Source organism: Pyrgilauda ruficollis, unplaced genomic scaffold, assembly GCF_017590135.1.
Source record: "Pyrgilauda ruficollis isolate IOZ18807 unplaced genomic scaffold, ASM1759013v1 scaffold4, whole genome shotgun sequence".
Lineage (NCBI taxonomy): Eukaryota > Metazoa > Chordata > Aves > Passeriformes > Passeridae > Pyrgilauda > Pyrgilauda ruficollis.
Window position 1 is genome coordinate 1,204,334 of NW_024525489.1, and position 14,843 is coordinate 1,219,176.

The following is a 14,843-nucleotide window of genomic DNA, read 5'->3' on the forward strand; positions in this document are numbered from 1 at the left end:
ATGGGAGATAATATAGGCATGGATGGTTAGGAACCGACAGTACTGATACAGGAGTATCATATTCTGTCTTTTTTCCTAGGATAAATTTTCTATTTTGTGGATGTTTCATATATCCCACATGTGTATTGTTGAACCTAGATAGTTAATTAATCAAGAAAAAACTGGTACTAGTAAAAATCTATTACTTCCCACAACTGAAGTATGAGGTGTTGTACCTTTTAAATACTCTTTTAGATTACTACTTCCATGAAACCAATCTTTTTCCAGTGATTCTGTTCTCGTGTGAGAACAGGTCATTCTCAATGACCTTCTCTCCCCTCTGACTACTTGAGTGGTAGAGCTATTTCATGTGACATCTTGACATATTTCACTGCAGCAATACAGTGCTCTCAAGTTTGTAAAAGGACCTCTTAGACAAACTAATCCATTGTTGTGGAAATAGCCCTTCTGATACTGGATCCAGTTTAATGAAAATGATAATAAAACAGCAACAAGAGCAAAGAATTTTGTTACTACTTTGTTACTACTTGAAACACATGCACTGGGAAGATTTGCAGCAATATCAGTCTTAGATTATCTAGTTTAAGTCTCATATCAAACCAATAGGTGCTACAGAATTTTAGATACCACACACTGAATATGCATTTATCCCAGTTTCTTTCTAATTGACTCTTCTGTACAAGATTTTTGATTTTTATCATCTCCTGTTAAATCTCTGAGATATTTTAGATTTTTTTTTTTTTAAAAAAAAAAAACTCTAAGCCTTAAATGTTGGGGGAAAAAATCATCATATTCTGCTTCACATCTCGTATTTGTATGCCTTGTAAATAGTTATTTATTTCTATTTCAAAATAATCTTTTTACTCTGGTGTTGCCTACTGTGGTTTACAGTTTGGAGCACTGTTAAAAATCTGCAAAAATCAATTATAAGAAGAGAAAGCTATTTTTTATTTAAAATGTACAAAATGTTTCTATAAAATAGATAAATTACTATGCATGTAATGGGCACTTTAATACTTACCTTTTGCAAAAACAAATTTCAGATGTCATATTCCTTATCTGGTTGGCATGTTGTATGCACATGCTACACTTCAGGCTGGTCCTGCTTGAAATGACCAAGTTAAAAGTCTCATTTAAAAGAATGTGTTTTAATGAAAAATATGACAGTTTCTTAATTACAGCAGAAATACTGAGCACTGCTATAATGCCATCATGACTCACTTTAACAAGGTAATCAAAAGGGTACATGTTTTCATTCCTTTTTAAAAATTGCCAATGGAACAGCTAAGCAAACTATTTTGCTGATGCTTAATATGTCAGTGATTAAAAATCAGACCTAAATAGCTGCAGAACCAAAACGATGATTTGAAAAAGATTGTGATTACAGTGTGATAACAGAGGTGGCTGAGGTGAGTTTGTGGTGAAGGTCAACTTAGTGCGATAGTTTCAGGGAAAAGTCAACTTTGGGGTACTTGGATGAACTGACCATAAATTTCCAAAACTCTAGACAATAAGCCTGTTTTCTTTTAACTTGATTCACTGCTTTTCTGTCACCAAATATACAACTCTGTAGGCAGAAATCCCTTGTCACAGGGCAATACAACACTGGCGTTTTGTGAATCCTTTCCCTTATTGCATTGCACCATTTCTTACCCTCAGTCTGCCAAAGTCCTTCCTGTCATGCACTTCATGCCTGCTTGGTTGTGCAGCCCATGGACTCTCGTTTTGCTTTGGCTGGTGTCTAACTGGGCAGCAAGTTAAATTTTAGGGAGTTCTTTCTGTTTCTTTGTTTCTTCTACCATATTGTCTCACCAAACTAGAAGTTAAAATATTGCAGAGTGTCATCCAGTATTGGAAGTTGCAGTCCCCTCAGAGCAAAAGGCTTTCTGTGTTGAGCTTGAGGGGGCTGGGTCAGGCAAGGCATCTTACATAGAAGCACCAGAGTTCAGAAAGTTCAGTAACAAACTTCAGAAGACCTCCGATTCAACCAGGACAAGCTTATCCTGTACAATTGCTGATGGGTTTCTTGTGATCTAGGGAGAAGACGATATTCTACAGGCTGTATACACAGCCACTGTAAAGTCAAGAAGAAACATTAGATTGATAGAAGATGACTGTACCTGACTTTTCTAATGCTGTTATCTTCTGAAATGTGGAAGCTTCAAGAACAATTCCCTGAATTACTCTAGGAGTCTTTCCTATGATAGTTGTTTCTGATTATGGAAACCATTCAAATTGCCTCTACTGGGAGCTGAACTTTATGGTCCTTATGGGTCCCTTCCAACTTGAGATGTTCTGTGATTCCATGGATTTTTTGGCTTCACTTTCAAGAACCATAAACCAGCTTACTGGAGAATATAACCAAAGAGAGTTCCTTTAATATAGTGGAAATCGGGGGAAAAGGCTAAACCAGGCATCATTTTCAAGTTTCAAAGGTATGTTTCATTAAAAAGTTGTACACTTGGGGACTGGCTTTGAGTGAAACAGAGATGTCAGTAGCAAGACTCATCCTCAAGGGCAGTTATGAGCTCTGCAAGTTCTGCACATTCTCTGCCAGGTATCATATTAAAGTAGTTCCCCACAGAGAGGAGCCACCTCCTTTTCATGTCCAGTTTGTTAGAACCATCACCTTCCTCAGATGGGCAAATGGATGTCCTGTAGTTCTCCTAGAACTCAACTAAGAAAAGAAGTTCCTGATATTTCTGTCAGTCAGTTTTAGATTGGTAATTGCAAAGGATTTTTGTTAAAATGCAGTTTGGCAGTTAAAACGTGTCGTTTTCCCTCAGTCAGCATAATTTCTCATCCCAGCTCGCCACAACCTCTCAGTTGCTAGTGACTAGTTTTTCTTTCTCCTGAAGGAATAGGGAGCACTGCTGCAAACAGTCCCTGGTAGAAATTATGCAAAAAACCCACTTTTCTTAAAGGTTTTCCAGCATACGATTCACTTTTTGAATAAGGAAGGTGGTCTGGAAGAAGCTTTATGCAGAAGTTTTGACACTTCTGAGTGTCAAACACTTCTGAGTGTTTTATTCTGAGAGGAATAAAAATACCTGTTTACCATGTGAGGAAATAAAATTCATTGATCAGGTTTCCAGTGCAGGCAAGATTTCTGTCTTTTTGTAAAAGACTTGCAATTTGTGGAAAAGATCCTAACAAAATTTGTTGTACATACTCTGGGTTTCACAAAGAAAATTTTTGCTTTGGATTTCCACTGGGTTTCATTGTAAGGCTGCAAGTCTTTCTGCAAAAGTGAGAGAATGCTTATCAGATGGGATTCATTTTGCTGAATTTTGGGGATCTGTGTTAAACAGAACTTTGCAATGTCCCCCAGTGAGAATGCTTCTTCCAAAATGCCATCCAGGGACAGTGTTTCTGTCATCAAAGACAAGGCATAAAACAAAGACCTTCTTGGACTGAAGTGAAAAGACAGTCTTGGGTATTCAAGAGATTCCCCTTACAGAGGAATAAATCGCAATCTAAAAATACTAACTCTTCCAACCAGTTTTATAGCAGCAAAGACTGAATGGGAATGAAGTTTTACTCCACATACAGTGTAATCCAGTAAAGAATGGAAGGAGAAGAGCACCTGCGAATCCAATTCCAAATGATCTCTGTTTCTGGATTACCAGTTGTACCTAGAATTCAGTGTCACAATCTTCACTGGTGTGTGAATTTATGTTTATATATTCAGGAAAGTTAAAAATAGATTTAATCTAGAGTGTATGCTTCAAGACAGGGTGTGTTTACCTAGGCCACATTTAATACCCCTTGAGATGGGGTAGTAGGAATGAAACTATGGCAGTGCAGACATCAACAAAACTCTGCTGTGGATATGGGGTAAATACAGAGGCATCCAGCACCTGCTGAAGTCGTAGCTATGTCCTCTCTGCTATTCTTATCTCTCTGTTTGAATAAAATTCAATGCAAGCAGACTTACCTGATCATAATAATTCTAAAGTTATTCTTTAGACAGTCTTAGATAGCTCAGTGTGAGGCATGTGTTAAAGTCTGGTGAAATAAAGCAGTCTCAAATATTAGCTAAATAATTTTCATAGCATTCTCATAGCTGAGTTGTTTTAGTTTTGGATTGGTGTTTTTGTGGGTTTTTTTAGTAGATACACAGCCATATGTGCTGAATTTTGAAAATCACTGCAGGTACTGAGTTTTAAAACCACCATGCAGCTGGTGGCTGTGCTTCTGAAGCTGTGTTTGTGCAATTACCCAAAACAATTTTACGAACATAAACATCTAGGCAGTCTGATTCCCATTTTGCTAGTTAGAGAGAACTGGCATAAAAAGACAGACTAGAGCAATGTATTTTTCTGACTGGTTTCCTTGTGTATCAGGATCACTTCCTACTGCTCTGAGCTCATCTGTCTGATGAGGAGTCAGAAAAGAAAAAGAATAGATGAAATATTAAATGCTTTCAGAAAATGAGGGGGAAAGTACACCAGCTTTTAAAGAGAATCAGCATGTATCATTTCTGCTTCCATTGGCTGTTTATCCAACATCAATACAACACTTTAGGAGCCAAATTACTAAACAAGCTGCCAATTAGGCTTGCAGTCAGCTAGATAGATTAGTCGCGAAGAGAGGCAGATACAAGATTTTCATCTCTTGAGCCAATTATGCAAGTGAATTACCATCCACAATGCTCCTTGGAAGATTTCAGGTAGAAAGACTGACTCTGCTGTGATAGACATAAGTGAGATCCAGGGTAGGGGGTAAGGGTTAGCAGGCCATGTATTGCAAAAATTACCCAAGCAAAAAAAGATCCTTCTAGGAAAGGATTTAAAGGATTTAAGGCTGCTGGGAGTGATAGAAGAGCAAATAATAGTTGTGGTATGCTCTGCAAAGGCATTGCTGTTCTGCTCACAAGTCTTAATCATACAAAAGAAAGATGAAAGGGCAAGACTATATTTATGTACAGTGTCATTTTCTCAGAACTGTTTAAAACCCTGTTTTCTTAACATCAGAAATAGTGTGGTGGCCAGAGATGAAATTACTTCACTCTTCATTTGTTTCTTACAGCTTGGGGGGGGTTGAGAGGCAAAAAAAGAAACACAACAAAAAACCCACTCATTTTCTTAAATAAGGCTTATCTGAGAGCTTGATCCTAGCTGTATTCTGGTTTTTTTCAGCCCAACATAAGCCAAACATGCTTGATGTTAGTCTTATCCAGCAATTGGACCATACAAATAAATATTGTGATGATAGTAGTTTATGAGGTCATAGCTCCTGTATTATTCTGTAATAAATTATAACTTCAATGTTGAGTTTTGAATTTGTAGAAGCATTTTGCAAATAAAATGGTTCTGTCAGATCAAAACTGTTCATAGGCTCATTTGTTTCCTGCTGACAGTGTTGTACACTGGTGTAACATCGTTTCTTAAATATGAAGTAAATTTAAAAGCTGAACTTTTGCAAGCTGCTGTATCCAAAAATGATTAAACAGATGTGAAGCCTGCAGCAGCATTAGACCTCTGATCTGATTTTAGCTTACAGATGGAATTAAATTAATTCATGGCAATCACTGTAAAATCAAGGGTATGGTACTGAATGCTAGTGTACTGTTTAACCAGGACATACCTGTCTCAACAGCTGTTAAGAAAAAATTACATACCTTTATTTTTCACTGAAACCTGCCTTTAATGCCATCATAAGTATCATACCAAAATTAAACAAATGTGGTGAGTTTTTTGCTTTCCACTTCCCAGTTTTGTCACTTACCACTCACTGATTTCATATTCCATGTATGTAAGGTCATATGCATAAAAAACGTGGACCTTGAAGTGTGTCTATTCATTTACACAAAGATTTGAGAATTGCCCTTTTTTCTTTCATCTGGCAGTATTGCAGAGAGAAGGAACATAAGCTGAGAGTATTTTACAGAGCTGTCTTTTCAAACAAGTTACTATACCTTAATGTTTGCTCCTCCCTCATATAATGGCAGCCACCTCTACATGCAGACTACTCATCTGGTAGATCAGGAATCAGTTGTTAGGGTTGCTAAAAACATTTTCTGTCTGTAGAAAAAAAAAAAAAAAGTGTACTGCACAGGAGATTGCTACAAATTATTAGGGCAGAGACATCCTTGTAACTCCTTGAAACCTCCTACAGCATTAAAATTAGAAAAACATATCCCCACGTTTTTAGAGGGTTTTTGAATCTGTTTCTGCATAGTTATTTTTTGTAGGACAGCACAATGGATTGGTTTTGCTCTTGCTCCTGGGTGGGTCAAGACTGAACACGTCCCAGAGGTAGCACAGCCCTTTTCAAGGCTGTGTGCTTGGACCATTCTCTCTAACAGACCCTACTGGCTAGTCCAAGAAGTGCCATAGGCATGAATTAAAAACTGAACTTGAAGATGAGTATTGCAAGGACAATTACTGCTTTTAATTAGAAAATAAAAGCCCAAAGCACAGAAATGGGGGTCAGGGGAATAGCACACCATGTAGCATGATTTTTAAGAGCTCTCTCCCAGCATGCAGTCTATCAGCAATGCAAATGTTGGGATTTTTTCCAACCTGCTGATTGCACATGAAATGGAGAAAGAGGGCAATACCACTATCCACATTCTTTGGATTCAAGTAAAATATGTTGCATTACAAATAAATTTTTCAAGTGCTGGGTGAAAAATTGCAGGAATGTTGAAAGCAGACATAGTATTCATATAAAAACTAACTATACTGCAATGAAATGGCCAGGGTGTATTAAATATTCTTCACAATTCAAATTTAAAAAATCTATATTCACCTCATTTATGAAAAGGAATAATTAGTCAATTAGTAATATTGACTAATAATGGGTGGGGTTTTGGTTTTGTTTTACTCTTGCTGCAATACAAAGCTTTCAAACACATTATCCTTTGGACAGTGCATGTTGTTTGATTTGCCCAAAAGTGGGTTGCGAAACCAAGTTTACGGTGGCTTCTCTTTTCTTTCTTTTTCTTCTCCTTTTTTTTTTTTTTTTTTTAATCTGATGATATCCAAGGGTAAAACAAGACTCTTAGGGAGAGCTTGTATTTTAATAGGAGATATAAAATTATGTACAGTGGAGTGAAAAATAGGTATTGTATACACATTCTAGCAGTACTGATATGTCTTTAAAAACAAATTATTTCAGTTATCCTGTCATGGAAAAACAACATTGAATTGCTTCAAAAGGTGTCAAAAATAGAAGCACCAGTTTACTAAATAACATGTCAGGGTACAGAATGTTCTTTCATATATCTTCTTTGTGAGGTTCCTCTGGCTGTCTCAGGAATTGAAATTCATATAAAAAGGTACCTCTGTTAAAGGAAGAGCTCTGTGGGTTTTCCCCCTGAATAGACTAAATCAAAAAAAAGCTGTTTACGTTGTCTCAGGCTGTGCCTTGCATACTGTTCCAGCAGCATTGCTGCCTCTGCCTAGGCAGAATTATGAATGGTTTCATGTTTCCAGTTTTTAGGTGTCATAAAATACACTCTTGTGCTTGCTCTTTCCTGCTTGGCAGGTCTGTTGGATCTCTCTTCCCCTTGAAGTTTTCCCCTTAATTGTTCCACAAACATTTGCTGGAATGATTCTTCATCTTTTGCCATCACTTCTTACAAAAAGTGTACCAAAACACAGTTGCAGGGTTTTACCTATGAGGCTTACCAGAACTTTTGTTGAACAGCACCCTTTCTTCTTTTCCTTTTTTTCTTTTTTTGAGCTGGAAAGTATAATTGGGAAGGTTACAAAGCCTGTGTTGTGTATGCCAGGCAGTGCCAGGGACTCATTTGTATGAAAATTCCCTCTGCCTGTGGGGGCCTGAAAAGAAAGGAAGTCTTGGACATGGAATTTTGTGGCGGTCAGTTCAAGAGGAGCCCTCTCAGGGACTGGAGACCGCTGACTTTAAAGCCTTTATTTTAAGCCTAACATTAAGCATAGCTTCAAACCAGTATTAAAGTATAATAATATACTTCCCTCAATGGACTCCTTTTTTTTTTATTTGACTCAGGAACTGAGATACTAGAAAGCAGGCTGCCTTTTATGTAGCCAGTGTTTTACTGAATACGAACAGATCTATAGTGGATAATGCTGGAGTACTGTAAATTCATCATCACAATCATCATGAGGTTTTTAAATGTGCACCTCTCATTTTTAATTTCTGTCTGTGTATGCAGTTTCCACTATGGAACCTTGCTTTTTGCATGTGTGTGATAAATGAGGCTTTTTAGAAGCTCATGTTCAACTTTTCGTGTTCTTGTTTAGTAAGTTAATATAATGATAAGCCAGCTGCTTGTCAATGGAAAATTCTTAGCTAAGGATATTATAGTCTCCAAGAACTCAAAATCACAGGCTTCTACTACAGTATTTTTCAAAAAGTAGCAGGCAGAATAAATAAGTAGAAAATCAGATAGTTTTGAAGCTGGGCACATTGAGGGGGTTCTTTTTGTTTTGTTGGGGCAGGGAGATGTTGGATAATGCTGAAAACAAAATCCAACTGTCTATGTGCAACTGCTTGTGTTCAAAACCTTCAGCCCTTTTTAAAATTGTTTGGTGAAAGTTGTTACATTTTAACACAGATTCTTGAAATAAATATCCCTTGTGCAAGATACTTATATTTAGAAGGTTTATCCATGCATTGTCTCTAAACTCTGGCTTGGGTAGTCTGGTAGATGAAGGTGAAAAACAGCTTTGTTATTTTGACCTTTTTTTTTTTTAATGATGTATTCATGGGGAAAAAAATCCCTTTCTTACAAAAAAATTAATCTGTTATTGTAACAAATATATACTAACACTTGCAATGTTGCTGCTCTTTTCTGTGGTACATATGCAGCCTTTCTCAAAGATCTCAATGCTAAGGAGAAGAGAGTGTAAACAACACTCAGTAAAATTGAAAACACCACAAGTAACCTTGGACATATCAAATTTCACAATGTTCAGTAAAAGAGAAACTGAGTAAAGGTATAGCTGAATTTCAGAGTGGTTGACCACCTGTCTGTACTGTTTCAGCAAGAGCTATAATTGTTTAATCAGAACATTTTTATTGGGTTTTCTTGAGGGAGGTCATTGATAAACCTTACTAAGAGCAGAGTGATGGTCATGTTGCTATGATGTGTCTCTTCTTAGTAACTGCATAGGGCTAGAAATTCACGTGATCTGGACAATGTACTGGTAGACATCTGCAGGTGATTTATATTCTTTGAGGCCGATGTGAAATCCACCATATTGGAATATAATGTGGTACTATTTGTCATATGTAAAAACAGAATGAATCTTCAAAAGCATTAAAAATAAAAGCATTAGACTGTATTATTTAGAATCATATGCAGTCAAGAGGTCAACATGTGCAAAGACAGCCTGTTCTAGAAACCTGTTAGATGAATTAGGAGAATAAGAAGGTTTAAAGCTTTATGGGAGATTATCCTGCTCTTCTCCACATGGCAGGCAGTGCTGATTAATGCTGTGTATTTTTTTAATCTCAGGGTTTGTAGGTGAAAACACCCAACCAATCCCAGAAAACAACATTGGAAACAGAATGCTTCAGAGTATGGGCTGGACCCCAGGCACGGGTCTCGGACCAGACGGCAAAGGGATAGCAGAGCCCATACGAGCCATCCAGAGACCCAAAGGACTTGGACTTGGATTTAGCTGACAGTGAAAAAAAATAAAGGTCAAAATTAATTTTAAAAGGCCAAAAAAAAAAAAAAAAGGAAAAAAAAGGCAAACATATTATTTGTTGTGATTGGCAAATCCAGTTTTTCTTCTCTCAAAGATGGCTGAAGTCAACGAGCTCCACGCAAGCTCCACCAGCTGCAAGGTACAGCCGAAGTGACAGAACCAGCATTCAAGTCTAACTTCATAATGGTGCTAAAAATGTACAAAAACTACTTTTTTATTTTCTGTGGTCTTAAGGTTTGTATTAAGCATAAAATTCAATATCCTCATATTTTTTTGTAAAAAGCTTCTGACACAGCAGTTTTTAGTATATAACTAAATTTTGTTTTGTAGGTATAATTTCATCTCAAGAACCTTGATAAGATTTGTTGAGGAAAATAGAACTCTTTACAGCTATTGTGACTTCCCCATTTTCAGGCAAAGTTTCCAAACCTGGTATTTATAGTGTTTAACAATATTTAAGTGTAAGTTGTTATTATGGCCATAATACATACATGTTTCCCACTGGAAGGTGATATGGTATTCAATTTTGTCTAAGAGCATGAAAAACAGCTTTGTTGTCATAGGAATCCCATTGCAACACCATTTTCTGGCAATGTATTACTGTCTTCCACATTCAAGCTGAAAAGTAATGCTTTTATACTTGTTTTTACATTTACAAAATTATTTTTCCTCAGCAAATATTGTAGAAAGTTAAAGTTTACTCTAACTTTGGCCTTCCCTTCATATTAATAATCCTCAGTGTTGCCACATTTAAGAATAGTTTGAGCTTTGAAACAGGAAATTGTATTTCAGGGATGACTGTGTTTCAATGTTTATTCTGGGGTTTGGCACATTTTAAACAATGCAGTGTTTGACATGGTGTTAATGTTTGGTTTGTGACCGAGCTGTTGCCAATGAGCCACAACCTTTAAGGATCATGAACAGAAAAAGGGCAAGGAGAAGCAGGATTAGGATGGAGGAAAGGAAGGAAAAAGATACTTTGATGGCATCTCACAAATCTAAGCTAGTAATTTAAAATCAAGAGGGATCATTAACTGTTTTAATCAGTATCCTCATGTATCTAATGTCAGCAAAAGCAATTTCATTAAGCACCAACCAATCAAGCTCCTAGGGTACTTATTAGTCTGCAGGATAAAACAAATTCCACTTTAAAATGAAATGATAGGGCTGAAGGAAACTGTTTTTCAGATGGACTAAGGAGAAAATTGTGCCCCTCTCACCATCCATGCCTCTAGTAGCTGGCAATATTTACCCTCATTGCAGAGAGAACAGGATTTGATTCTCCAGTCTTTTTTTTCTTCAAGAGGAGGATCTCCCTTCCACAACTCCCAAGCTGCTGAGAAAAATACTTAGTTCCAGATGCTTGCAAAGATATTTCTTTAGGATAAAAGGAGCATAGCTTTGTTCATGCAACTGTGGAATATAGTGATTAATTTTAAGACCTTTTTTTATTACTTTCCTTTTTCTCTCAGCTTCACTCATTTTTCCAGGAAAATAGTAGCAGGAAGAGGAACACCAGCAGCATTATAGCATTAAATTTGCTTGAAAGAAATCTTCATATTTTCCAGTGTGATTACTGTCAGTTTGGGGATGTTGTTTCAGCGTACCACCATAGTGTAGAGATTACAGATTAGTACCTGATGTTGTTTTTATGATAGTTGAATGCACATGTTCTTTGAGTTTCAGGAAGACTGTTTATTGCTGTTTAAATACTTCGTGTGATTGTGTGGTTTACTTTTTTAAATTATAAGAAATTTTAAACAGAATTGGGATTTATACAGCAAAAGATACTTTTTATTGTAAGGTTTTGGGACATAGCATAATGTGAATTTGCCACTTCAAATATCTCTTGAACAACTGAACTTGGTTAATACATTCCATATCCAAAGAATTTCAAGGCCACATAGTTACAAAGGGCCAAGAGCCTGGAATTCTGCAGCTGGCAGAGGTGCCCACTTGTGTGTTATTCCAAATAATGCGTTTCTGTGGCTTGCACCTGTTCTGTCAGTGCCATGTGCCCTGAGAGCAAGTGAACTCTGACAACCTCTTTGTTTTGTACACTGCAATCAGAAATCCCTTAAAATCATTTTCAATGCGTGAATTGCAAAAGTGAATCTTTTAAGATCTGTTTGTTGTAGCTCTATCTGCAAAACTGTGAAAGAATACTCAGTCTGTTAAAATTCCACTATTTTGCTTTACTTCTGACACCTGCATGTGTTGGACTGGAAATATGGCACCTATAACATTTCTTTGGAGTATTTCTGTGCAATTTCCAATAGCAGTAGTTTCTCAAGAAATAAGTATAAAGCCCCAAAAATACTTGAAAGTGTTTCCTGCTTTTAAAAGGTAAGAGGGAAATAATGCATACATGTTGAGAAAAAACTTCTTTAGCTCATTCAACTCTTTTTTCATGCATTCCTACAGGTGCGGTGAAGCAGCCAGCCTAGTAGACTGTTATAATGGAAGAACTATGTAATCAGATTGAAAATCTTGAATTTTTTTCTTCTAAATCAGCCTTTTAGTGAGAATCCATTAGACATTAAGATTAGTTTAACTGGTTTTGATATAGAGATAGATACGCTTTGTTTTCCCCAGGTATTATCAACAGATGCCACAGCTGACAATACACTTCATCTGTTATAAGCTGTAGAAAAAAGTGATTTATTAAAATATTTTTATGTAATGTTTTGAGATATTTTTTGTGCAGTAAAATTCCCATTCTGGCTCACACTGTGATTTCATTTTCATTTTTCCACATCTTACGGAGTGGTTTTAAAGATTTTAAAGATACTTCAGTAGTGTGATTTCATACAATTAAAGCTAGTGTTAAGAAACAAAACAAAAATTAATTGCAGGGTTTTGGTGTTTTTTTAAAGCCATTGCAATGTTACTTGGCTTTGAAACAGGTCAAAATACTTGGATTTACTGTTTGTTTTCTTCAGATCTTTCCTATGTCTAATCTGCAATCATACCATGATACCTGCTGTAAAGGTGGAACATACTATTTTAAAATACATATACAAGTTTTTTCAGATAATAATTCTTTAGGCCTGTGACACTGAAGTTTTTTGCCTACATAAATAAATATGGGATCATCTTGTATCTAAAAGATGTCATCCATCACTTGCCAGATTCTTTCCATTGAAAAATTTGAATCAGTAGCTCTGCTGTTACCATATTCTTCCTCTGAAGAATGTATAGTGAAGAGATGTTGCCTATTATCAGCACTGCATTTTGCTACATGTTCGATGGTGTCTCAAAGTTCTGTGAATTGAACCATTAACTGTTAATAAAAGAAACCCATGAGCAGTATCTTATTTCTAAATAAATATTTGTCAGAGTCAGAGAAGTATTATCAATATGCTTGTTTTAACAAGATTGTCCCTGCATTTGTCTTTCTGCAATTAGGTCAATAATGGGTGTAGAACAGCAGTAAATAGCTAAATAATATGTATAGAATGCTTTGTTTTAACAACACAAATGCAAGATGGAATAAAATAAGTAGACTCAATTCTTCATGGGCTTTGTGTGTTCTTTCTTTAAACTACCCTTTTCAGTAGTGTTGTTATTGCACAGGTGAGTACAAAAATATGCTGTTTCTGGAAATATTATTAAAGTGGCTAATATCATGTACCAAGTAAATGCATACTGTGTTAAGCTACTACACTGCCTTTTATGTACCTTTTTACTAGTACTTCTTTCCTTGGTTATTATTATCCTGCTGAAGAGGTTACACCAAAATATCAGGAAATGCCTCGTTTAAGATGTTTGCAGTACTTTTGTTATCATATTCTTCTAAGTCTTCTAGGTACAAGTTCCCTTCACTCCTTAGGTATGTGTATACTTTGATAACTGTGACAGCGGCTTGTGCTTTCTCTTCAAACAGTTCTCCAGAATTGTTTCTCCAAGGAAAACTCACACAACCTTTATTTTATTTTCCCTCTGCCCTGCTTCCAGGGCACTTTCAGTGAAGACATATCAGAAATGGGAATCCCTGCCCTCTTAATCAAGAAACTTTCTGATTAGACTTCCATCTCTAGCAGAGTTTTCAGGAGCAGTGGAGTAGCTGCAAAAGGGTTAGCACACATTTACTTGCAACTGAGCACATTAAGTTATTTGGGCTTCTCATGATTCTCTTCTGTCCTACAACAAAACAGGTATTGGAGCTATTTTGACCATGTTGCTTGTATTTGAACATTCAATCATTAAGTAATAGATTATGTAAGCTTGATCACCCTCACCAATGAGAACTGTTTTTTAGCAGCTATGAAAAGTGGTTTAAATTAATATGAGGTATTCCATCTATAGAATGTTGTTATTTTGGCCTGTTAATTAAATTGCTATGATGAATTAAGTATTGGGGAGTTTGACTTCTGAAACTGTAAATATAAGTCATCCGCCTCTGAGGTATGTGTTATTGTAAATGTATGAGCTTATTAAAATGTCATTCAGAGTATTTCATCATAGATATGCTCATTTCAGTTGTGCCTTGTCCAGTGTTGTCTTTTCTTCTTAATAATTGTCTGTTTTTTTCTGAAAAACTGCAGCACTGTGTGTGTTTTTAAGTGATAATACTCAGTGTTTCCTCTCTTGAAGCATAATCTCTTGTATGTGGCAGGTGATGCCACTCAAAATTTTCTGTCATTTCTGCTACTCTACAGAAGTTACTTTTCCAGCCCCTTCCTAGGCCAGTTTCCTGGAGGGCCACCTGTTGCCTTCATCAGTTGTAAAGAAATTTTGACACTGAGAACTTGGGATTTCTTTGTCCTTAACAAGGCTGTTGTGTTGGTCCCTCTCCTTCCTGTGGCCCCTGGTCAGTGAGAGATTTGTAATACTTTGTGCATGTATCTGCCATTGGCTTCCAAATGTGAAGTACTGTCTAAAAATAAGCAGCAAGGGAGGATTTGCAGACTGAGGCTGTGACTTTCTTCCTTGTAAAAGATACAGGTCCTAAATTTTCTATGGTATCAGAGTTCCCTCAGGTCCCAGCTACCTATTTGCAGGACTGTGGTGGCCCATCTTCAGCACTGAGCTCTTCTAGAGCTGCTCTTGGCTGCAGTAATGTACAGGTTAGCTGGTGGGTAATGTCAGTCCTTAATATCCTTGCAGTACCCACAGCATTGTGGGTACAGTACATTCCAGCATTGTGGGGAGTCAGGCTGCCATGTTAGCCTGGAATATCTTAATTTTGTAGAG

General features: G+C 36.7%; 1 protein-coding gene across 2 annotated transcripts in view; it reads left to right on the plus strand.

Annotated features, from left to right (window-relative positions):
• GPATCH2 (G-patch domain containing 2) overlaps window positions 1–13,147 on the plus strand; it is a 118,445-nt gene extending 105,298 nt beyond the window's left edge. The window contains exon 9 of one of the 2 annotated variants that reach the window (XR_005955952.1): window positions 9,452–9,503. Coding sequence is in view for 1 of the 2 variants with exons in the window: in XM_041477250.1 (XP_041333184.1) it covers window positions 9,452–9,621 (170 nt within the window). In the remaining variant the exon portion in view is untranslated. Of the gene's footprint in view, window positions 1–9,451 lie in introns of both variants that reach the window. The other variant, XM_041477250.1, reaches the window with a different exon arrangement.
• The last annotated feature ends 1,696 nt before the right edge of the window (window positions 13,148–14,843 follow it).